The sequence below is a fragment of the Gallus gallus genome, chromosome 19 (assembly GCF_016699485.2).
Source record: "Gallus gallus isolate bGalGal1 chromosome 19, bGalGal1.mat.broiler.GRCg7b, whole genome shotgun sequence".
NCBI lineage: Eukaryota > Metazoa > Chordata > Aves > Galliformes > Phasianidae > Gallus > Gallus gallus.
In genome coordinates, this window is record NC_052550.1 from 1514466 (window position 1) to 1539680 (window position 25215).

The 25215-nt window shown below is 47.1% G+C and overlaps 1 protein-coding gene across 5 annotated transcripts in view; it reads left to right on the forward strand.

The window, feature by feature from the left end:
• Positions 1-25215, forward strand: part of CALN1 (calneuron 1) — a 128877-nt gene that overhangs the window by 74266 nt on the left and 29396 nt on the right. For all 5 annotated transcript variants that reach the window (XM_015295940.4, XM_015295942.4, XM_004946429.5 and 2 more), the window contains one exon: positions 4524-4636. In XM_015295940.4, coding sequence (XP_015151426.2) covers positions 4524-4636 — 113 coding nt within the window. The remainder of the gene's footprint in view (positions 1-4523; positions 4637-25215) is intronic.

Here is a 25215-nt window from a genome sequence, read left to right on the forward strand (position 1 = left end):
TTAACTTTAAATATATCACCTAGCTGCGCTCTGGAGGTCAAATGCAAGAAAAAAAAGTGTGAATACTTATCAGTCTACACACAGCACATCCTCATCTCCATTTAAATGCATGCGTCACTCTGGTGCCGTGGCGGGACACTGTGCAGGAAGAGGAAGAACCCGGTTATCCTGAGCCAGGCTGGGGTGATGATTTCTTTAGGAAGCACTCAGGTGCAAGGTCTTTATAGCAGGAGGCTCTGAAAGCAATGCAAGTTTCTTTTCTGCCCTTGTGTACGGGTAGTGCAGTCCATGTACATTTTTTCTCTCTCTTTTCCTTTCACCTCTCCCGCTGCCTTTCTCTCAGCCCAATAAATATTTCATTGCTCCCTCCAAGGGAGCCACCCCAGCCGGGGACCTTCAGACAGACAGAGGTGGTGAAGGCAGAGGGTCGGGGCTCTCCCATGGGATGCAGGGCACAGGGGTTCACACTGCTGCTCTGCTCAGCATTTAATTGCATCTTCAAGTCAGCAGAGCTCTGGCAGGGACATCTGCAGGCAACCAGTGAAGCTCAGCATCTCCAGCGAATGGTGGTGACTTGACTTCTCCTTGGCCAGGAGATCTAACAGCACCACACCAATACAAATGGGTTGGGATTGAAGGCACAGAGCCCATTTCTCAGTTTCAGACACCCCTTCCTTGGGGCACTTGAGTCCAAAGCACCTTCCCTTGGGCTGCAGTGGCTGGAAGAGCTGTGTTTCCCAGCTCCATGCTGCTCTCAACTGCTGCTTCATGGTTGTCTTTGGTGGGTGCTGGACCTTGGGGTTCCCCCTAGGTGTCTAGGTGTTTCAATCTGAACTTAACCCAGGGCCTTTCTGCACCCAGTGAGCCAACATTTAGCACTACAGCGTTGGTGCAAGTGCTGAGCAGGCAGCAGGTCTGGGTCGTCATGCTGTCTATGCATGGTCACGGGGTGGTCAGAGAGGTTCTGGAGGACACAAAGACATCTCGGGGTACCTTCAAGCATCTCATGGAGTAATTAGCCAGGCTTGGAGGATTGCTTCAGGGCTGTTGGCAGTGCATCTAGTTGCTACTCCTTTCTATTATCACAGCTGCCTGGGTTTTTTTTTGGCAGAACGGAGACGTTGCCTCACAGCAAGTCAACCTTTGTGGGTATCTGGAAGTACTTAGCGCCCAGCCAACGCAAACAGGCTGGTAATGATAAGCAGATCTAATTCATCTCTGACGGTGCGGCCAGCAATGTTCTGAGTCATATTTTTAGTCATGCAGGGTTCGGGCACATGATTGCTAACCCCCCTCTTGCACGGTGGCATTAATGCTGGGATTAAGTGGAAGCATTAGGCAGAAAGAGGAATATTAGGGCATAGCTGTATGTAAATAAGGAAACGGGTTAGGTGGTTTAAAAAGCAAGGTGAAGCTGAGCTCTGGTGTTGTGCCAAGGTCACCCCTGTAGTGACCATCAGGGGGAGGTAGCTTGGGGACCTGCACAGAGGGATCGGGACTGCAGTGTTGCCACAGTGGCAGCATTTGAGGTTTGCTGGCTGGTCTGTGGGAAGGAACCAGGGGATGTGAGAACAGCTCTGGCCTGGCATCTTCCTCCTTTCCTTGCAGCCCTTAGAACCAACCCAAAGTTCATTTCTGAATAAGCTACGCGTCGCTCACTCCGAATATAAACCACATCTGTAGGCACAGGAAAGCCAAACACGGGGATGATTGGCCTCCAATGCAGATCCTGGAACAGGTGCTCAGTGTGTGCATGGAACTTCAGCTTATAGTGCACCGTGTGACTGCGACTTAGAGGGAGAGGAGAGCATCTATTAAGTGTACACCATAGCAAATCTCAGGCTGTATGCACCCAGGAGGTGGTGGGTGTCCTGAATGCCTACAGGTCCTGTAGGAGTTTGGGTATAGGGCATTATGTGGTTATGAAGAGCAACCTATGCATCTTCACCTTTCAGCCATGCAGATTTAAAGCCTATGTGCTGTTTTTTACGATGTTTTCTTCTGGCTGTTGAATATTATGAAAGGAATTTTCAGCCAAAATCGTGAGTTCTCTTTCTTGATATTCTGGTGCTGCGGTCTCCTGAGATACTGATGGTGGGAAGGTTTGCTTTCTGCAGCTTAAAATTAACACTAAGGGGATATCTCTGCCAGGGAGAATGTTATGGGGTCTTGTTTCCTTGCTAGTTAGCAGTTTTAATTGAAAAAGCAGTCAATAAGGGAATAATGCATTTGTGATGGCATCTTTCTTCTGAGGTTATGGGAAGTGCTATAATTAAGCTGATAATTAAACCCTGTGAAGTTAGTTATGATCCCTGGCAAAGGCACAGGGAAGTCATGAGCAAGGGTTTGCCCAGAGCCTTGTTTTGAGCCAGCTGCAGAGCCCAGGACCTGGCACCTGCTTCCTCTGAGTCACATGTAGGACTGAGTCCTCCCTCTCCTCTGTGCATGGAGTGACATTGTAGAAAACTCCAACTGAGTCACTCAATAATTCGGGGTCAGGTATGGATAGACCTAATATATGCACGGGCAGGTAATGGGATCTCTTCAAAATGCAAATTGTTTTCTTGCTAATCTGGCTAATTTCTTCGACCCAATTTGCATCGTAGTGTACGTTTTTCTTACTGCCTTTGCCTTGAAGTGATGCGCTGCAATGCAAATTGCCCCGAACCCACTGTCACCTTGCATTACCTTTCCCAAAATGATCCACCGTGCTGTGACTGATGCAATCCGACTTGATGTCATCAACTGAAGTCTCCCATGGGGAAGCAGAAGGAGCGCAGCTTCTCAGAGCCCATAAATGTTTTAAAGAACGGCTTTCCAAGTGATGGGGTCCCAACCCCTTTCCTTTTCTGCTTAATAACCTGCCCCAAAAATGAGCTCCATCGTGCAGTGCTCAGCCCTGCAGAGCCCTGGAGCTCTGAGCAACTCCAGCGGTTGGATGGGGTCTTCTTGAGTGTTAGAGGATCAAAGCTATTCTGAATCCCTGCTGGGTTTTTCTTTTTCATAGCTCCCATTGCTGGATATTCACTCTTGTCTCCACTAAATTACGGACCGAGCCTTTCAGTGAGTAGATACCCCTGTTCTGGCAAAGGAGTGCTTTGACTCTGCTTATTTTCACACTGTGTTTCTGCGAAGTTAAGGACACAGAGAGGTTTCAATCAGCGGTGCGTCTGCTCAGATCAAGCATATGAAATATAATAAAAGGGACAGACAGCGAGCAGCATGCGCTGCACGCGGTGAGGCTGTCACACGGGGCTGCTGCAGGTGCTGCAGTCAATAGTGACATTTTAATAGTAGCCCTCGCATTGATCTGCTTTGGTCTGATGGTTTTAGACACATTTCACACCTGGTAATTTGGAACGGTAACTGCATGGAGAGGTGAATCCAGTCGGTTCCAGCTGAATTTAAGTTAAAAAAAAACAACAACAACCCTGAGAAGTCCTATGGTTGGTGGTTCTGCTTCCAGACTTGAAGGTGAGCTAATAAATCTGCCCATATCTTTATCCACCCATACCTATCTCACTGGAACAGGGTGCCCAAGGAGGCTGTGGATGCCCCATCCCTGGAGGCATTCAAGGCCAGGCTGGATGTGGCAGCCTGGGCTGGTGGTTGGCGACCCTGCACGTAGCAGGGGGTTGGAACCGGATGATCATTGTGTTCCTTTTCAACCCAGGCCATTCTGTGATTCTATGATCAACTGGTCTGATAGTACATGGAAGGATATGTCTAGGGAGAGATGGAGAAACGAGAGGTATATGGGCATTGAACTACCCTATTAGCTTCAACAGGCACGAATTTCCCTTTTTTTTTTTTTTTTTTTTTGGTTGCTATTTTCATTAAGCGTCACAGAAGTTCTACAAGGGAAAGGCTATATTTGATATAACGCTTGGCTGTACTTCAGACAGCCACATGCCTCATTTACAAAACATACAATGTACTGCTGGGGCTCGGGACTGCATAGGCTCAGTTCATTAATGGCAGGAGCAGTCTCCTCTCCCCGCTAATGGCACTGAAGCTGTGTCTCCTCTGCTTGCTCTGCATGCTGAGCACACGGGGCTTTTAAGAGACAGATGCTGATGGAAAGCTGAAATGAAATGCCTGGTGGATTCGTAATAGTCTGGCTCTTCCCTCTGTGTGCACTCCCTTCCTCTGGAGGATGGGGTTGGCCTTGTAAAAGCTTTACAGAGACCTGGCTCTTTAGCAGCTCTTTAGAGGAAGAGCCCTGGTAGTGCTAATGGCAGAAATGGTGGGGTTTTGAGATGTGACTTGCTTGTAAACTCGCCAGGGCTGGAGAACGGTCTGTTCATCTCAATTTGTGCATCATCTGCTCCCATCTTCAGGTGTGCTGCAGTGTGGACCGTTCACTGGGATCAGAGCAAATTTGGGTCTGCACGCACCGTGAAGCTGATGTAGCCATCATGCACGTATGGGTTCATGATGTGCTGCAGATCCAGGGCGGCCTGTTGGACATCAGTACTAAGTGGTAATTGGGTGAAAACACTGATCATTTTCTTTCATTCCAGGGGATGGCCAGGTTGATTTTGATGAATTTATGACTATTCTGGGACCTAAGCTGGTATCATCGGAAGGCAGAGACGGCTTCCTGGGTAACACAATAGACAGCATATTCTGGCAGGTAAGTGGTGACTTTTGCAGTGCAACTTTATCCAACTATCAGTAGCTCACGGAAGTGGTTTGTTGGTGTTGAAAACATGGTGTTGAAAGCACAGGGTGTTTTCCTAAAAGTGAATGCTCATGTAAATGTTACTTGGGTCCCCCTCACTGCATGCTGTACATCACTATCCTCTGTTGCATCCAGTCAGTGTTTCTATGGTGAATTCAGGTCCTGGGCTGATGAGTCTTGTTCTGTGCCAGTGCAAGGTTTACATGTGCTGCTGGGGTGGTTTGATGGTTTTGAGTGTTGGAAGAGAGGTGGGTTTGGCTGCAGGAGCTGCTGTGCATCTGTTGTGCATTGTGATTTTAAGCAGAATTAGACCTTTCTGGAAAAGCAAGGGCAGCTCAGGCTGTTATGGCGAGTGTTGAAAGTCTCCCAAGCCACAGTGCTGTGTGTTTCTTGCCAGTGGATTGAATGTGTGGTTTCCTCTGAGATTGCTGCTCATTTCATTGGTCACCCAAAAGCCTTTGCTTGCTAATAGACTTGGGCTGCTACCAAGTTATGTGAGTCAAAAGATCAAAACTGGATATGAGCATTCCTGCAGTCTGTTGCTGCCCTCTGGCACTGTCCAGGCTGGATGGGTGGAGTTTTGTAAAAGTCTTTGAAACTCCTTTAAAATTTGTTCCTGGTCTCATGGCGTGTGATAAAAATAACCCTGGAAATTCGGGAGTGGATTCCAGTATTTGGTCGTCAGAGCAAAAGTTTGGTGAAGCTGCAGAGGTTTGTGATATATGTGGGGGGATGTGAGGACTACGCTCACACACTACAGAGGAGCAGTCATGGTTGTTTTATTGCCTCCGTTGCACCTTGTGAGCCCCATCCCACTGAACAACAGGGAGAGAAGGAAGCACCAACCCCTCCTACCAAACCAATGGGGCCTTCAAGACCCCACTGTGAGCCTGGCCTCCCTGGAGCTGCCAGTAAGCACAGACACTCCCTGGGGAAGTCGTTCTTATGAGCCAGGTATTTGATGGAGAAGCAGAGAGGTCAGGAGCTCCCCTCATAGTCAGGTTCTGGGATAACTGTACCATTCCACAGTCCTTCAGCCCATGGAAATGCTTCCGTTGGCTTTGCATAGAGCTCCATGAAGAGTGGGTACCCCAAAAATCCAGCCCCGCAGTGTGGGAACTGCTCTGGGCATTGCCTGCAGGCACCAAATCTTTAACTGTGTGAGTGCCCCAAGACCTCCAAAAAGGTGTTTGTGGTCTTTTTTGTGTAAGGGAAAAAATACACACGTCTCTTTTCATAATACACTCCTGCAGTCCTTGAAGGGAAGCCTTTGTCTTCCTTTGGGAAGACAAAGAAGGGAAGCCTTCTTTGCTGTAGGAGAACAACAAAGAATACAGTATTTTTTCTGCTTATTCCCCTCCCCCCCCAAAAAAAACAATGAAAAAAAGCATGTGGGTAATAACATTCAAGGAACAGAATCCCTTTACCCCTTCCTGCCTGGCCTTACCTATGCTATGTCCTGGGCTCTCACCTTGTCTATAAGCAAAGCATTGATGCATCTGCATCACCTCCAGTGGGCTTACATCTGATCTGAGGCCTTTCCAGAGCCAGGGCCTGACTGTGTGCCCTCTGTCACCTCCATGTGTGTTTTTCACATTTGCTGGGAAAGGAGCAGCTTGGAAAGGGGTTGAGTTCACGTTGATGCCAGAGCACTTCAACCCTGCAGTCAGCTCCGAAGAAGAGGTTTTGAGGAGGGACCCAGAGTGACAGTGGCATCAGGAGTGGGACAAGAAGGGACAACCTTACCTTGGGGATAGGTGTTGCACCCTAAAACCTCACCCCAAAGCTGTGGGCAACAAAGTGCATCCAGAAGAGGATCGTATAGCGATCTTGGGAGGATAAAATCTATGTTGGCATCCTCCCTCCAAGCAGCTCTGCTCCAGCTGTCACAATTTTGGCTCTTGGGGTTTCCTGTGCAGTGACACTTTTGTGTAGACTCTGAAAGATCTCACAGCAACAGCAGCAGGGCTATAAGAGACAGGGAGCGGGTAGAAGTGGTGGAAGAATGGGAAGGAGGAGGAGAGCGTGTATGGAAGAGGCTTGAAATAATAAAGGAATGGTGCGCCCATCCTAGTGCAAGTGTTGTCCAGAGAGCAATGGTCAGCCAAGGAGAAGCAGGGTTGGGCTGAGACCTGTGTTAGAGTCGTGGAGGGTCTCTTGGGTGCGTTCTCCCTCTGTGATTTCCCCTGGGGACACTAAATTGAGTCATGTCAGTCTGTTAGAGGCAGATAACTCCTGCTTTCTCAGGTAGCAGCGATCAGTTCTGCTCCAGTTAGAATGGCTCTCTGGGTCCCTCAGCCTGGCTGGCAGCTGTTTACAGGGAGGGAGGGAGTAATCATCCCTGCAAACACTGTTTCAGGCCAAGTCAATATAGACCCATGATATCAGGAGAGCTGAGGAAACATTGACTTTCTCTTATCACACAAAGTCTGTCTTTCCTGCGTGAGATGAAGCATGCACAAAGCACCGTTCTGCATAGAGCATCCCCGGGTGCTCTGTTTCAAAATGGTTTTCTTATCCTCGTGCTGACTGTGAAGGGAACTAAGATGTACCCACACACTGACATCTTTAGCTGCCATTGGAAGCACCTTTTCCTAAAAGGGCAGAGAAGGACCTGGGTTCCTGCTGAGCACCAAGGTGTCTGTGAGGCAACAATGTGCCCTTGGACAGAGAAGGCTGATGGTATCTTGGGCACACCTTGCAGAGTGTCTATCCCCTTCCCTCTCTACCTTCTTCCCTCTGGTCGAGCATCCCTCGCCTTGCCACCCTCTCTGAGCTGCTCCTGCTGGACTTCACACTTGGTGCCTTGAAGCCGGTTGCTGTTGATGCACAGGCGTTGATATGCAGTGATGTGGTTGGCACTGCATGCTCACAGAGACACTACTTGATTCATTTTGGGGCACGAGAATTTGTTTTCCCAGTCCTCAGGGAATAGATGAGAGCAGTTCCAGCTGGGTGCTCCGAGGGCTGTGTTTTGTACAGATGGGTTTCCAGTGCATGGCCATTCAGGTCTGCAAAGCACTTTAGATCAAGAGCATTATGGGAAGTGCAAACATTGCTGCTGGTAAATATTAGCTCCTTTTTGGGCAAATAAAATCCAGATCTGTCCACTGTGTCCTGCCATTCTCAGAAAGCGAGAGGGATAAAAAGAGAGGGCAGGAACTGAGCATTCATATTCATTTACAGTTTTTGCCTCAATTTTTTTATAAGTGCAGAAACCTGCCAAGTGTCTTTGAGGTCTTTGGTCAGATTGGATATTAGGAAAAAAATGTTCTCAGAAGGAATGGTGCTGCAGTGGCACAGCTGCCAAGGCTGGGGGGGGAGGAGGTTACCATCCCTGGAGGTGTTCCAGAACCGTGGGGATGTGGCACTGAGGTGCATGGTTATGGCCATGGTGGGATGTGTTGGGGTTGGACTTAGTGGTCATAGAGATCTTTTCCAACCTTAATGATGCTATGATTCCATGACCTCCAGGAACAGGTGTGAAATCGTTTGCACAGTACATAGTGTAGTGGATACACGGTCTTGGGGGTTAAGCAACAGGAACAGGAGTAATAGTAATCTTGAATTTTAGACTTTTAATTAAAATTAAGCTCTCTGACTTGGCTAAAATGCATTTTGAAGGCATAACAAGTCTGAATGGTTAAAGAACAGGGCTGCATTTACATTGGTTGCAGAACAAACTCTGTCCCCAGCAGTGCTGCTGAGGTTGTTTTATGAAGTCAATACTTTGCATGGGGATCATTTAAGAAGCAAACTGCTGCCTGTGATTTATTTCTGTCTCCCTATGCTGCGTGCACGTGGAAGCTACAGGGAACATCATTTCAGCTGGCGCTGACACATCACCCCAGCAAGGATATCCAGAAGCTTTGTCTTGTGCTTGGGGCCGGCACTGTATCATCAGCTCTTTGCCTTTGGTATCACCCTGTATAATTTACTGGCTCTCAGAAGGAGGCTGCTTGTTTTGGGATAAATAAGTCTGCTTCTCAGGAGCAGGATGACCAGAATACCAACATGATGCTTCTGGCTGGGAGATACTGCTTGGAGATCTCCTTGGTTTTCCACTGTAGTGCTGTCTTGCAGTTTTGGGGGTTGGAGGAGGTGGGGGAGGGGGACATGTTTTCTGGGCGTAGGAAAACCTTTTCTCCAGTTTTCCATGAACTTTGGTGGGTGAGTGAAGCCAGCCAAAGCTAGACCCATCCCCACCTCCCCCACCCCCACACACAAGGAATGAGGGCTAGCCAGGAGCAGCCCAGAGATAGCACAGCACTCGCTACATCTTGAGCATTTTATTCCTTGAATGCAGCAAAAATAAAACAAGGATCACATGCAGCAGTGCAGGATTGCATCCAGCATTGTCTGGGGAGGGAGTGCAGGGAGCTGGCTGCAAACATGGCAGAGCAGGGGGACGTGCTGGGATGGGACACGCAGGTCTCGTCCTCCCAGCACGGCTGCTGATGCTTAATGACTTGTGGGGAACTGCCCATCCGTAATCTGTTTTCAGTTGTCACTGCAAATGCAACAGCATCCCGGGGGAGAGATCTGGGCTCTCATGATCTGGTCAATCAATTAGTGCTTTAATAGAGTGAAATGAAGGAGAAAATGTGTGGGAACCTCGATGGCACAGGGCAGGGTATGGAGATGCTTGGCAGGCAGTGGTGTGGGAGGGAAAGCAAGGAACAAGGCTGTGTCAGAGTGAGCAGAGTGTGCCTCTGGCTGGAGCTCGGCTCTCTGCAAAGGTGGTTTTGTGTGGAGAAGGATGTTTTCATGTGAGGTCGAGCAGTTGTCAGAAACACCTAATGCACTTTCTCCCTGTACATGAGGTTTCTCCACTTCTCCCCACAAAGAGGTTAATATGATGATGGCACACCCTCCCTGTGCAGTTTTGGGATACTGCCAAACCACAGAAGGATTACATCTTGTGCCATTATTGTCCGCTGATATGAGCTGCCTTGATGCAAATACCCCTGGATTTCAGGATTTCAGCTGCTGCTGTTACAGCCTTTCAAAGGATCATCTCAAGCTGACTTCTTCGGAGGAGCCCAACCAGTCTCCACTCTGCCTCTGAGTAGGGGTTAAAACCACAGAGCTCCTTCTTTTGCAGTTCAGGGTACCAGGTGATGCTCAAGGCCAATGCTGGCTCTGTCAAGGCAAGTTTTGCCATCAGACTGAGTTGCATCTGGTTTAGACACAGAAAAAAAATGAGGTTTGGGGCGGAAAGACAGCTTGATGGTATGTGCAGACCTACTGCCCATGCAAGTGACTTGGTTACTTCTTTGGGATTCGAATGAGGAAACTCTGCAGATGAAGGTTTGGGTGCCAAACCATGGTAGATGGGGGGCAATGCTGTCTTTGCCCCATGCATGTACCATCAGGGAGGTGGTTGAGTTACCATATGTGGAGGTGTTCAAGAAACATTTAGGTGCTGTACTAAGGGACGTGGTATAGTAGGGCAATATTGGTGGCAGATGGACGGTTGGACTGGATGGTTTTGGTGGTCTTTTCCAACCTGTATTATCTTAAAGAAGACTCATTTCCACAGAAGAGAAGTTCTGAACTTTCTTAAATACCTACCCTTTCTGGAGTTTCCCAATCTGGGGCTTGGCATTGCCTCTTCCACAAGAACAACTCAGTTATGCATAGGAACCAAGCTTCCCCAAGCATTAAGCTGCTGCCTCTCCTGTGACAGCTAATAGTGGGTCCTGGTTAACTGGAGCCGTTAACTTGGTGCTCTGTTAGCTCCAGCATCCTGACTGTGAAATTAAACGTGTCCTGTAATATCTGATCCTGAATTTTAGATTTGATACGTGGTTTTCTTATATCCAGCCTCAAAGTGTTGTGAAATTTCCCTTTGCAAGGCTGCAGATGGCTGCATCACAGCAATGAGCAGTGTGACTGCGGCCACCTAGCTGGTATGGATAGTGTGCAATTCATCTCAGCTAACCTGGGACATGTGCACTGTTTAGACTCTCCTTAGAGTTAAGAGAGAGAAATAGTCACTTCTGGGTACAACCCAGGGGTCTGCTCAGGCATCAGCCTCAGGATCATGCTGTAGAAGTGCCAGTTTTTCTCCATGTAGTACGAAGTTTAGAAAAGTGACTGAGATGGAGGTGTGTGAACTAGGGACAGCTAAATGAGCCCTGCCAGGGATTACAAGTGCCTTTTGTTGATTCGTGCACAGGAAGCCAGCTCTGTCAGTGCTGAGGCTGCTATCAGTTGGAGAGTGGTCTGGGTGCCTTATTAACTCTTCTTTTATTGCAAAAGACATTCTTTCTGAGTACGTTGCACTCAATGCCTGCTGTCACAAAATGAAAGCTGAACACTTGGAGCTGATGGATTCATCAACAGGAGAATTCTCTTCGCTCTTAGTCTGGGGATGGAGCACAGAAATGCTGTGACAGCTGCTGGTGTGGATGTGAACACTGAGATGTTCATGGATTGTGGTGGAGATGCTGTCCTTAGACATATTCTAACTGCTCTGCAGTGTCTGAAGTTGCCAAAGGGCTACAGTGAGTCATAGTGGTTGAGCAGAATCATAGTATCATACATCTGTTTCCATGAAGGGGCTTTTTCTTAGCCAGTACATATTTTTCCCTGTAACAAAATGAAGTTCTTCCAGTTGCCAGGATGAAGTGCTCATCCAGGTCCAAACTGGAGGCACTGGAAATGGACAAGTTTTGAAAGCATGGTATCAAACGCAGAAGAAAAACAAGGCTTAATTGTCAAACTGTGTTTCGTAACTTCAGCCAACTTATAGACACTACAGCTTTCATTCAAAATATATTTAAAGCAGGTCGTTTGTATGAAGAGGCCTCCTGCCTGCCAGGTGACAGCATAAGGCTGTCCTGGCAGGTGGTGGTTTGGGTTTGAGTGTGTGTATTCACGTACACAATCACCAACCAGCTCTAGAAGTGCAGAGATTATTTTTTGTTCTTCATCCACATGTATATATAAACCCAGCCTGTGTCTCTGCATGTCACCGGGGCGTTTTTGTTCCTGCCTGATGCATGAGATAGGAACTGCGCTGTGATTTTCTCAGTGATGTGCTTAGAAATGTAGGGAAAGGTAAATGCATGTGATTATCGCCTGAATACATGAATACGTGGGTATCCGAACTGTGGGATGGGGAGAGAGTTTTCTCTTTTTGTTGATACCTTGCAGAGGGAGACCAGGCTTCTCAGCATCTGTGAGTACCCATAGCTCAGCCCCTTGGAAGTGAGGTGCTGGTTTTGCTGGATTGGGTGTCTTTTTTCTTAGCACGCACTTTGATGCCTTTGAAAAGCCTAAATGGGTGATGAAGTGAAGGAGGTGTGGTTCATGCAGGCGTCACTCAGTTTCCTTAATTCCTAAGCCAGTAGATCTCAGGATCTGTCCTTCCTCTTTGCACACAGGGCAGGAAAGGGTTAGGGTTGGTTTAAAACGGTCCTCGTGGTGATGGTCTGTTTCTTTTTTCCTAACAAATATTCATTTTGGAATAGCAATCTATGTAGTGACTGCCTCCAAATCCTAGTTTTCAGTAGACAAAAATCACGAATATTTCACTGAGGTTTTAAAAAAAAAAGAGTGAGAGGGACAAATGGGGAAAAGGACGTTCCATCACTCACGAGCAAAAACAAGCAAACAAAAAGTGTTGGCAACTGTTAACAGCAAACAGATGTGTTTATGAAGAAAAAAACGAGCTCTTTATGCAAAAGAAATGCTTAAAAAAAGCCCCAACCTAATAAAAATGCAACTAAAGGGCTGCAAAGGAGCATGGCAGGTGCCCAGATGTCCCGTCGGCTGTGACAGGGTGACCCCAGAGTGCCCCAGCTGAGTGCCCTGGTTGCTGTGATGCTGCAGGGATGGAGCTGATCTATGGTTCATTAGTGCAAGCCAGGTGAGTGCTGGATGCTGTGGCATTGATGGAGGACCTCCAGGTCCTGGCTGCCAAACAATTTCTACAGCACAACGTGTAACTCTGATTTTCTCAGGGTGTATCTGAGATTTTCAGCACCGTTTGCTGGAGTGTGACAGCTGAAGCCAACAGAAAACAATGTGGTACCATGAAGCCCTAAGTGGCACACCGGTTAGACATTATGCTTCTCAGTCACGTCAGCAAAATACCTCGTTAAAGCCATGGAGGGGCTGGCAGCAGCTGCTGGGGTCACCCTGCCTGTGCCTTGCAATAGTGCATCTCTGCCCTGTCCTCCATGGTGCTCCCTCCCTGGCACATGGCATAGCTTCACTGTTGTGCAGTGGTATTTCTGAGCTCAGGGTGTGCATGCATGACAGTGGACAGGTTTGGTGGGATTTGAGTTCTTGCTTTCTCCTGTGCTTTTGAAATTCTCAGCTTTGGCCTTCTGGACTCCCATGACCTTGGAATCATGGAATCATTAAGGTTGGAAAAGACCTCTAAGATCCCCAAGTCCAACCCAAGCCCACCCCCACCGTGCCCATAACCATGTCCCTCAGTGCCACATCTCCACAGTTCTTGAACACCTCCAGGGGTGGTGACCATCACCTCCCTGAGCAGCTGTGCCACTGCAGCACCACTCTTTTGGAGAATAAATTTTTCCTAATAACCAACTTGAACCTCCCTTGGCACAGCCTAAAGCCATCATTTCTCATCCTATCACTGTTACCTGGGAGAAGAGGCCAGGTCTGTCCCAAAGGAAGGGGGAGAGATTTTGGCCCTAGCAGACAAGAGACACAGCCAGCATTGAGGATGCAGGGGGATGACAGTATGGCTGTCCAACAGTCACTCATGGCCTTAAGACCCGCAGTTGCCCCCATGCTGTTTTGCCAACCCCTCTGCTTGGTGAGAGGTGGGACAGAGGCTGGACCACACAGCTCCCTGCCCTTACCCCTTACCCAAGCTCCCTTCCTGGTTTCTTCAAGAGCTTGTAACCTGTTTGTTGGTTTGGTTGCCAAGAATGTAACGCAGTGCTGAGTGGTACACAGGGAATGAGTACATGTTGCTGGTGAATGTCTCCTCTTGCTGCAAACTCAGTGTCAGTATGCTGTGTGAGCCAAGCAAGCTTTGGTAGCCCCATCCTCTTCCCAGGAGTTGGACTTTATTGACACAGTTTTCGAGCAAAGGCATAATGTAGTTGAATCAAGGGGGTGGCAAGATGCTGATCTTCAGGAGAAATTCCTTAAGATCTTTTTTTTTTGAGATGAATTTGTCACTTTGTTGAGAAATTATTTCTTTGTGTGCTTTTGTTCACTTTCATTGTGCTGGCCGTAGAGATCTGATTGTGTTTCTGCACTGGCAAATAAAGAGGGATTACCCTCTGGGATGCATGGGGTCTGTAGAGCTGGTAGTTTTGGTGTAGTCTTCAGTGCTGTATAGAAATCTGCTGTTAGTGTCACTCCTTTATAACATGCAACACTATGAAGTGATAATTAGAATAAACAATTAAGTAACCCAGTACATTTGCTCGCAGTTAAGATGTATCAAGGTGCAGACGTTGGCCAAGCTTATGACAGAAGCCTAGAGCAAGCCAAGGAAGACAATGGAAGTATTTAATACATGTGAAATTGGTGAGATGAAGAGTTGTCTTCACTTGTTTGATGTCTCAGTGCTGAGCAGAGAGAGAAGGAATGTTGGGAGATAAGGCAGAGGAATACGCAGATTCGTGGTGCTCGTGGAAGTGCCCCCATTTTCAGAGCAGAATGTAGAAGTGAGATGGGAAAAAATGTAATCATGTAAGAATGATTTGCATGGTTTTTCTACTCTTGCTGAGTGAGTTTAGCTGTTTTTCCCCTGGAGGCTGCTTGCCCAGGGGATGATTAGTACAGCATGTTACTGTCAGTCCGTCAGCTCTCCCCGCGTGCTTCAACTCCTTCCAACTTTTGGGAGTGACAGAGCAATGAAAAGACAAATGAAATAAACTGATTCTTTTTAGGGGAGAGGAATCTGAAAAGAGCTGTCACGGAGGCAGACAGGCTTCACGTAGGTGCCAGATTTCAGGGCCTTTGGGAACAGTGATTGTCCGTGGAGATAAACCCATGCACTTTGGCAGTGCATGGGCGCACGTGTACCCTTGGTGTCAGGAGACAGCAAGACTATGAGTAGCATTAGGTTTATGTCTAGCTGATATGTGGGTACATGCTGTCACTAGGTCATAATACATCCTTTCCCCAATGCTGGCTCCTTCCTGCTACCTATCAGCTGCATCCTTGGATTTTTCTAGTGCCACATCCCTATTGCAGGCTACATCTAAAACTCTGCAGAAGTCAGAAGCACTCCTGTACTTACTCAAATAGCCTTCAATAGACTGCATCTCTTCTTCCCACTGACATTCAAAAGTACTCGAATCCCAAGGGCGGTTTCAGAGCTAAAGTGGAATATATTATATTTGTAGAGCCAAGTGATGATGAAGTCCTCCAGGAATTGCCGGTTTGTTCAGAAAGGCGTGCACTGGAGTTCTGCAGAAAGGGAATGCATTATTGTTGTTTTGTTAACTTTGCAAAATGTTTAAGAGAACAAGAGAAAAAAACAGCATGACAAGGCTACCTCCAGGCAGGTGAAGTGGAACCTCAGCTCTGTTCCTTAGGCTTTGCCTTCTTCTGCATAGTAATGGTTCTAAACTGAGACAGGAGAGGTTTAGGTTGGATATTAGGAGGAAGTTTTTCACCCAGAGGGTGGTGACGCAGTGGCACAGGTTGCTCACGGAGGCTGTGGATGCCCCATCCCTGGAGGCATTCAAGGCCAGGCTGGATGTGGCTCTGGGCAGCCTGGTCTGCTGGTTGGTGACCCTGCACATAGCAGGGGGTTGAAACGAGATGATCATTGTGGTCCTTTTCAACCCAGGCCATTCCATGATTCTGCACCATCTGTAGGCATGCTCAGCTTAAATGTGTGCTTAGGATGTGCTTCTTGCACATCAAGGCATGTGCCAGCATAGAACATTCAAGGCTGGGATTCTGGGAGCTCAGGCAAGAGCTGTGTCTTGTTTATTTGTGCTGCCCTCCCTCCTCCCCTGTTGAAATTGTTTTTATTTAGGATAGCTGGATAGAACCTTAGCAACACTGATGATCTGAGATAATTAAAATGTTTTCACTAATCCAATTTTATTGAAAAATTACCCTTTCTTATTTCCCGAGCAAATCTTTCATCAGAAACCCTCAAAAATTACCACTATTCCTAGAATTTCTGTGTTGCTTTTAGTGAATAAAATGTGCCTATCTTTTATCATTTTAGATTTTTGTCCTGAGGTTTGCTTGTTTGCAAGGAATGCAGCATTCTCACTTGTCAGCAGGGTGTTTTTCAGTGAACAAACTAAATTTTCTATTATATCACACCTGACCGATAGAAGTCCTACTTGGAACTTGGCACAGTGAGAACAGCTTGAACATTTTTGATGCATTTTTCCATGTCTTCTAAATGCACAGCCACTCGTCGGGTGTAATTTTGGTCGTTGCTCAACGCCCACTGTGTGCCACACTGGTAGAAACGCACCTGGTGTAGGGCAGGTATCTGTCAGTGGTGGCACATACTTGCAGATCTTGCTGCACTACTCATTTTTGAGCGCATTTTTCCCCCTTGGAGCAGTGAATTGTTCTCTCTCCAGCCTTCCTATAGATCTCCCTGGTTTCCCATGGGGGCAATGATGGCCATGGTCCATATATTGAGGGATAATCACTTAGTTTTCTGACAGCCCTTCTCTCCGTGACAGGTGTCACTGTGTTCCTTCTGGCCGTGGCCAAGGACAAGGAGGGCTGTGAGTGACAGGACCCAGGCAAGGAGCAGTGCAGGGGCAGGGAGGGGTAGGGGAGGATTGAGCCCATCCAAAGACTTCCCATCTCTGTACGGGCCGGTCTGATTGCTGTAGAGAGAGCTGGCTGCTGATTGCTGTACAGGAATTAAATTAGGTGAGTTAAAAGCCTGTATCAATCACCGTCATGCATACTTGCATATGAAGCATAGACGCAAAAGGTTTATGGTAATCAACATGGAGTGGCTGATTAGAGTCCATTAAAATGCACTAGAAAAAAAATCTAATCCTCTCTCCACTTCCACCTGGGCTCTTTTCTGCCTGTTTGGTAATGGCTGTTGCCTTCAGTTATCCCCCCCAACAAAGTGCCCCAGCATCAGACACATTGCTGCTGGTACCACAGTGGGGAATAATTTAGTTTATAGCAGGCAAACATCCCATCGAAAACACCCTGAACGTGGCCTGTTGTGTTCTCGCATGTCCTAGGACACAGAAGAAATAAAGATGATGTTAACATCTGAATTGCAACAGCAATTGTTGATTTCAAAAGTGCAGATAGGAAATTTCTGCTGAACGTGGCATCTTTCTTATATTCATGCTCCATTTCTGAACATGAAGCAAGCATAGCCTCCACTGAGGGCAGCTCGTCTGACTTTGTCTGAGTGTGTCCCTCTTACCACGAGCTGAAATATCCCAGCCATTATTCCGGCCCTGTTTAATATCCTTACTGATGATCTGGATGAGGGGATTGAGTGCACCTGCAGTGTTTGCTGCTGCCCACAACAAAACATCCATGGGGCTGTTTGTGTGCTGTTGCTGTGCACTCTGGCTGCTCTCAAACCTCCAGGCCTGTCTTGCATGTTCCCTTTGATAGACATCTAAATTGCTCCTGGAATTAAATCTCCATCCAGTCAATTTAGCACCTGCAAAATTAAATCCTGGGCTTTCATGTCCTTTGATAAAAGCACATCTGTTAGGTGCTGCCTTGGGGTAAATGCTCAGGTTCTGGTTTCTCAGGGATGCCACTGTGCTGGAGGTCACAAGGTGGCCCTGGGCTGGGACAGCATTGTCACAGGCAGTTGTTGCATGCCTTACCTCAAGAGCACTTCATAGAATCATAGATTCATTAGGGTTGGAAAGGAACATTAAGATCATCAAATCCAACCATCGACCCATTTGGAGCCGAGAGGATGTATAACCACCCAAGCAGTGAATGTTCAGTGGTGCTCATTTGAAAGAACGTGATGCTCCTGCAGAGTAGAAAACCCAGGCCAGTTTAGTAATTACATCCAAAATAATCAATACCAAAGAATTTGTGATATGAAAGTCGGTTGGCAGAACTCCCCCTGTAGCTGAGGATAAGTAAAATATTTGATTATGAGAACTTCAATTCCTGATGTTTGCGGAGGGGTTGTAACCTGAAGACCTGGAGCTAGAGGTTCAAAGCCTCTGTTGCTACAGGGCTGGAAATGTTTCTTGATAATAGTGACAAAGTAAAGAGTGGGAAGAAGATCCAGCTAATGGAAAATAGGACCGAACACAAATAGACCCATAAATTTGAAGCAAACTATTACTGAAGTGGAAGTCAGAAGTGGAGAGCCATAATACTGGAGATGGGCTCAGGCCCTAATGTCTGGAATTGGATTTTAGAATCTCTTGAATTGCTGGATCGTAACGATAGGGAAGGCGTTAATTTAGATGTTGATTGAAAATAGTGTACAATTGCAAAGAACAAGGGCGTTTGCTGTCAAGGTGTTTCAAGCCAAATGCTTTATATTTACCAAATTTGGGGGATCTTTTGGCTGTAATGACAATCCAATTGGATTTGAAGAGGCAGTAATACTATATCTTCATCTGAGGTCGCTGGGGGTGGCTGCATGATGGAGTCTCTGTTGCTTTCAGTACGAACAAGACATTTACAGACTTTCAGATCTGACTTAAAATATCTCTGACAATAAAAAGGTGACATTCTTTGCAATATGATGAACTCTATGATTCATAAGTCTCTCTTCTCTTTGAAATGGGGTATGGTACCTAAGCTTAAAATATTTCCTGTGTTCCAACCTAGAAAATTTGTGGGTTTTTTTCTGTCTATGGGTGGGTAATGACGCTTGCTCAAAGGGAGGCACAATTTTGAGGGTGATGGGGCCACTATTGGAAAGGCAAAGCATTCTGGTGAGCACCCCTCTGTCAGAAATCAGTCTGCGAGACATTCGTCATGTAACATAATCCCACGAGCAGATGCTGTCTAAGTAATTAGCTGTGCTGCTAGATGAAAGGCGCGTGCTGAATTGTGCTAAGATTGCCTGCTTCTTCACTGTAATTGCTAAAATACAGCAATGCAAAGGCAGGAGCTTGGGCTATTGCTCTGGGAAGTTATTTCTGCACGGCTCAGGGGAGAAGTAAATCAGTTAATGGTTTTAATTAGCAATCTTTTCATGTCTTCCCCTCATTGTCCACGAGGAGCTCTGCAGAGACGGTGCTCCTCTTAGCACAGATTGCAGAGGCGTGCAGCACTTGCCTTGCTGGCTTTGCTTCGAAGCACTGTACAAGGGACAAACACACTCTTCTGATCCCAGTGGACCTGGGGATCTCCCTGGGGATCTGCTCTATAGGTCCCCTGTGGCAGAACGTGTATCTGGGTGTGCTTCCCATAGCTCTGCTACTTATTTCCCTTACCCCATTTCTTGGAGGTATTCAAGAGCCATGGAGATGTGGCACTGAGAGATGTGGTTATGGGGCCTGGTGGGGGTGGGTTGGGGTTGGACCAGGTGACGTTAGTGGTCTTTTCTAACCTTAATGGTTTAGTGATTCTATGATTTCTTTTCTGGCTATGTGAGGAATCAGACCAAGTGCAGCACAAAAGAGTCAACTCTTTGAAAGGGTAGATAACAGCAGGACAAGGGGAAATGGTTTGAAGTTGAAGGAGGGAAGATTCAGTTTGGATATCAGGGGGAAGTTCTTTTCCATGAGAGTGGTGAGGTGCTGGAACAGCTTCCCAGAGAGGCTGTGGATGCCCCGTCCATCCCTGGAGGTGTTCAAGGCCAGGTTGGATGGGGCCCTGGGCAGCCTGGTCTAGTATTAGGTATGGAGGTTGGTGGCCCTGCCTGCAGCAGGAGGGGTTGGAACTTGATGATCCTTGGCATCCCTTCCAACCCAAGCCATTCTATGATTCTATGACTCTTTCTTTGTGTCTATGCAGCAAGCAGGAATTTAAGGTCTCCCGGAGCACTGCCTTAATGCATAATAAGGTATCGAGGGAGCACGGCTTCTGAAATCCCCATAACCATCTTATCACACAGGCAGGACTGGCAGTTGTTCTTAGAATATGATCGGATCAGTGAGATAAACTTTTAATTAAATTAGGATGACTCCCGGTTTCGATGCGTGCTCCAGCTTTCACACTTCCTGAGAACAAACCCCATCGGATCTGAGCGGGTCTGTGGTGCCGAGGGACGGAGTATTGCTGTCCCCATCCCAGGTGGCAGAGGAGGGACAGGCTGCAGCCCCAGCGGGCGGTGGAAGTGTAAGCGATGTCCCTGCAGGGGCTAATGAATGAGGTCATCTGCCTGCTGCTCCGGTGGCACTGGCTCAAAAGCTCCTGAAGCCACCTCTCTCGGTGTCACCGGCTCAACACCCAACAGCACGTGCCTATCAGCTTTAGGAGCACCAGAACGGCCCAGGATTTTGGGGAGGATTTGGGTGGTTGCAGTGCTGCATCATCTCCAAGACGTGCAGAGGTCAGGCAGGTTTAGCCCTGAGCAGAGCTCAGTTGTGAAGCTCACATGGCTCTGGCACACACCCCGGGGCTGTCACCGCTTTGGCAGCATCAGAAGCAAACTCCTTCCTGCAGAAAGAACCATTTCTCTGAGCCCTGGACCAGCCCAGCCTGTTGTATTCCCAGCCCTCAGCCCTGCCTGCCTTCACCAGCCCTTCTCTAGCCCTTCTCATCCCCACACTCACCAGCTTTCCTTGCACCAAGAGCTTTTAGCACAGACGGCGTGGATTTAATGCTGGCCATGTGTGTCTTCCTTTCCCCATCTGTTTTATTAATTGCATCTGATTTACTTCAGAGCAAAACTCTCATCCTAATGAAGTCAGAGATGATGCTCCCTAGGAACACAAAGACATCAGGCTCCTGATTCCAGGTTGCCCATGGTGTTGATAATTGGGAATCATTGCAAGCGTGTGTATCTGTGTGTGTGTACATTTTTGCTGTGATGAATGACCTCTTCCAGCAGTATTGCAGTCACAGGTTACACATGCTGTGAATAAATGCTGTGGTTTTGGCTGTTGAAAAGCAAATTGTCTTCCATCTAAACCCTTCGGCTGTACATCGCAGCAGCACTGTGAGCAGCAAAGGGTGTGAAAAGCCATCGTTTTGAAGTCATCAGAAGTGATAACATAGAAAAGAACAATTGTTAGACAGCAGTGTCATTGTAAACACCACAGCACACAGCTTCTGCTGCCTCTGCACTTCGAGCATTTGCCCTGAGCAGGATAGGAAGTGCAATGCCAGCATTCATCCATTTCCCAGGAGGCAGAGGAGGGCTTTGCCACCTTGCCTTCTTCCCAATGGAGCACCCAGAGTGCATTTATTCCTTTTACCAACCTCTTGTTTTACCAGGAAACATTGGTTGCAGGGGGGAAAATAAACGTTGCGCATGCGCAGGTCTGGTTTTGTTGCTGGCTGTTGAGGGTAAGTGCTGCCTTTGTGATGTTCCTTAAATCCAGCCCTGCAGAGATCGATCAATACCTTGTTGAAATGTGTGTCAAGCAATCTCAGATGAACAAAACAACGCTGGCACATTGTTTGCTTTCTGCTGTAGCACCTTCCTTAGCCTCGGCCGTAGCTCCCACACGGGAAGGTTTGCACTGTCCTCTTCCCAACCTCTTTGCAGAGCATTTTGCTGCTTTGCTTTGCTGTTTGGGCGCTTTTTCCTACTGCTTTGGCTGAGATTTCCTCTATCCCGGGTTTATTTTTGTGTGCGTGTGGAATTGTGTATGAAGTAAGTGGTTCTCAGAAGGGTTGCCAAGCAGGGAAGCGGTCTCAGATAATCATAGAAGTTGTACAAACAGGTCCCCTCCCAGTCCTCCGCCGTTATTTTCCTACATACATACTGAGAATGCAAAATCAACTTATTTGCTAAGCATTCAGTCCTGATTTCATGATTTTATGTTTGGCTTTTATGTATGTAATAGCTATTTTCCACTTTCACAGCACCAACAGAAAAATCATTTCACAATCCACTCCTATTTTGCTCTTGCCTATTTCCAGTCTAGTCAAACTCAGCAACAAAACAGCTGTGAGTTCAGGATGTGAGTGTGATCACAGCCTCGTGTGGGACATGTAGGGAACTTCAGACCTACCATGCTGAATCTGAGGCAGTAACTGAAGGTCATGTCAAGATGTTGCCCCTTTGCTGACCAAAGATACACACACCAAAATGACACTCAACAAATCTGGTCTTCTCCTTGTATTTTCAGTGAGAAAATTGGATTTTAGTCCTAAGTATTAAATAGCATATTTTCAAAGCAGAATTGTTTTGGAAACCCATAAGCTGTGAGATGGTGTGACTGAAGGGATGGCTTGGGTTGGATTCACATACGGGAGGGTGGTGAGTCTGTGGTACTGCTGCCCAGAGCTATGAGTGCCCCATCCCTGGATGTGCCCTAGGCCATGGATGGGCCCTGGGCACCCTGAGCTGGGGGACACCTAGCCCACGGCATGAGTTGGAACCGGATGATCTTTAAGATCCCTTCCAACCTAGACCATTCTATGATTCTGTGATAATACAACTCGACAAGATGAATGGTTCGTGTCAGTGATCTCTCCTGTCCATTCATGGAGAAGGCAAACAATCCAAATTTCTATGGGTAATTACACAAAAAGGAGCAGCTGGTGTCAGGTTTTCCTGCTGGTTGTCAACAAGATAAATAATTTCCACTAAGTGTTAAGATACTCTTCACTCCTCTCAGCAAGAAAAGGGCACAGTTCTCCAACGTGTTTACTTGGCTCAACAGTTCCTGGATTCAAATAAAATGTAGAATGTAGTGGAGTGTACTGAAAAGATCTCTGTAAAATCCAGATGTGCTTTTGAAGTCGGTGCGTGGATTCTTGGCCTGTCTAAGTAGAACATTTCTTAAATAGCACATTTGCACAAAAGGCCACTCTGTGATCAAAGTCTTCTTCACATCAAAACTGCTGCTCATAAGGATGCACAGCTTTGCACAACTTGTGATATACTGTGGTGGTGGTAACTCTTCCTGCAGCAGCCTGACCATACCTTTGCTCATTCCTTGCTTCATTCAGCCTGACCATTCCTTGTTTGATTTGACCCCAAAACTTCTCTGCTGCCCCATGGCTACGTAGGGCTCCCATGGTGGGCACTTAGGATTCTTTAGATAGATTTGTTACTTCCTAGTTTCCAGACTAGCTATGGATGCCCCATCCCTGGGGCAAGTTGGATGGGGCAGCCTGATCTAGTATCTGATCTAGTGGCTGGCAACCCTGTCCACAGCAGGGGAGTTGGAACTTGATGATCTTTGCAGTCTCTTCCAAACCAAGCCATTCTGTGATTCTGTGATTGTAGGCAGAGGGAGCAGGGTTGCCATGTGCTTGCATGCAACAGCCACGTTTTTAGCATTTTCAGGAGCAGACTTACCTTCTGCATGCCAGATCTTATTGTCCACAACACACCTGTGCAGTGAATGGAGGCACGTATTCCCCATACTCGTATGCCAGGGAAGATGGGAATCCCGATTCCTAATTCATTGTGTGCTTTCATTTGGCTGCCATACAGATTTAGTTTAGATATGTTTGGAACTTCACCTCTTACTTAAGTGGTGAATCATGCTGATGCTATGTTGAGTATTAAGAAGCACCCGCCTGTGTCAGGCAGAAGATGGTGGAGGACACCAATGTTTTTACTGCTTTAAAAGCCTTGGAGAACTAGAATTCATTTAATAAGGTGAGTGTTGGGAGAGGAATACCTGCATGTTTAGACACCGCATCACTCCTTGGAGATCTTCAGAAGCTGCGTGGATTTGGGCCTGGGCACCCTGCCTGCAAACAACATGGAGAGATTTGGGAGCCAGCCTGTTACTGTCAGGTGCCACCATGTTTTCATTTCCAATAGGGCTGGCAAAAGTCTCCTGGAGAGAAACACCAACTAATTTTCCCCCACCAAACTGGGAGTTGGACTCAATGGTCCTTATGGATCTCTTCCAACTTGGGATATTCTATGGTTCTATTCTGTATCAAACACGATACAGTTCTTAACTCCAGGCCAGGAGAAGAAAGTTGCTGTTCTTGTTGTTCATAATCTAGTACCCATTTTCTGTGACAAAGCTAAGAAAACTCTGAGTGACACTCAACCTTTTCCATATTGGGTGTCAGTTGAGTTCTGAGCTGGCTGTTACCAGCTCAGGAATGAGATCTTCAAGTTATTTATAACAGATAGATCCATGAGAATGTCAGCTCAGCTCTCAGCACTAATCAAAACAGCAAGAGGGAAGATATGAAAGTTTCAGAAAGGAACAGTGAAAGAAACAGAGCTCGTCATTGCACTGGTGTGAACGAGTGTGGCACTCACATCTTGGGTGCTGTTGGGTTCCGCTCCATCGCGTCTTAAAAGGGAAGTGATGGAATCGGAGAACTTACAGAGAGTGGCAAGGAGAAGGGTCACAGATTCCAGTTGGTGACTCCTCAACCAGAAGAAGTGGGAAAATGGATGACTGTGAGGGTTATGTTAGGAGTCTGAAGGTTGGTGAATGGATATGGGCACAAATGGAAGGATAGAAGGCTGTTTCAGAACAAGCAGAACTGGCATCACTGTTGGCATTGTGACTGGGATCTCATACCTCTGCCCTGATTCCTCTGGTGTTGCTTTCTCCAGTGATGTGTAGCTCTGCCCAGTAAGTAAAAGGAAAGTCTGTAAGGCTGAATTTCACCCACAGACTACAAATCACACATTTCACAGCCAACAGCCATTCTCACTGCTGAACAGATTGGAGATGGTTCCTACTACTGGCAACAAGGATAACATGCCAGTAGATAACATGCCACTCTTGCATGTGCCAAGAGATGTTGGCAGAGGTGAGGCTACAGATCAGGGCCCAGACCTGTAGGTGATCCTGTAGTATTCAAGTCCAAAGTCTAGTTTGTCCATTTTAAAGGCTGCATTGAGGTTTATGTTCGTTTAAACTGAAGCTGTCAGGCTTTCAGAGGTCTTAGCAAATAGACTCCATTTTGGAGACAAAGACCTCATGTCATCTTCCTCACTGTGAAGGCTTCTTTGGAAAGCTCTGTTCTTTCCAAGCAAGAAGGCTTTCAGTGTACTCTACCTAGCTCCTTATTGCTTCTCTCTGTATGTTATTGATTAGAGCTAGGGTTTAATGGGCATGGAGCCTTCAGCTGAGAAGTTTCAGGTGACCTGGCTCCTGGTGCAAGAGGAGGCCATGCAGCACTGCTCAACCAGTTGACAACCAATTGTAACTTGGCAGAAGGTTCTGCATATTGGCTGCTTTGTTACCACAGGTGGAGCCATTTGAAGAGCCTGAAACACTTCTCATTAAACTCAACGGGCTTGAATAGTGCATTATCAAGGCACCTTCCTTTTTTCTCTCTTCACTTTTTTTTTTTTTTTTCTGGAACTGGCAACTCATGAAAGGGAATGAGAAATGTATTACAGACTGGTAATGTGCCTGTGGGAAAGCTGATCTGCTTCCAGCATGTCTTCAGGAGTGAAGCTGTGATTTATGTTACACTGCATAAGCATATACTTGTGTCGAGTGGAACAAGAAAGAGCATTACCTCGTTCTTATGGAAAG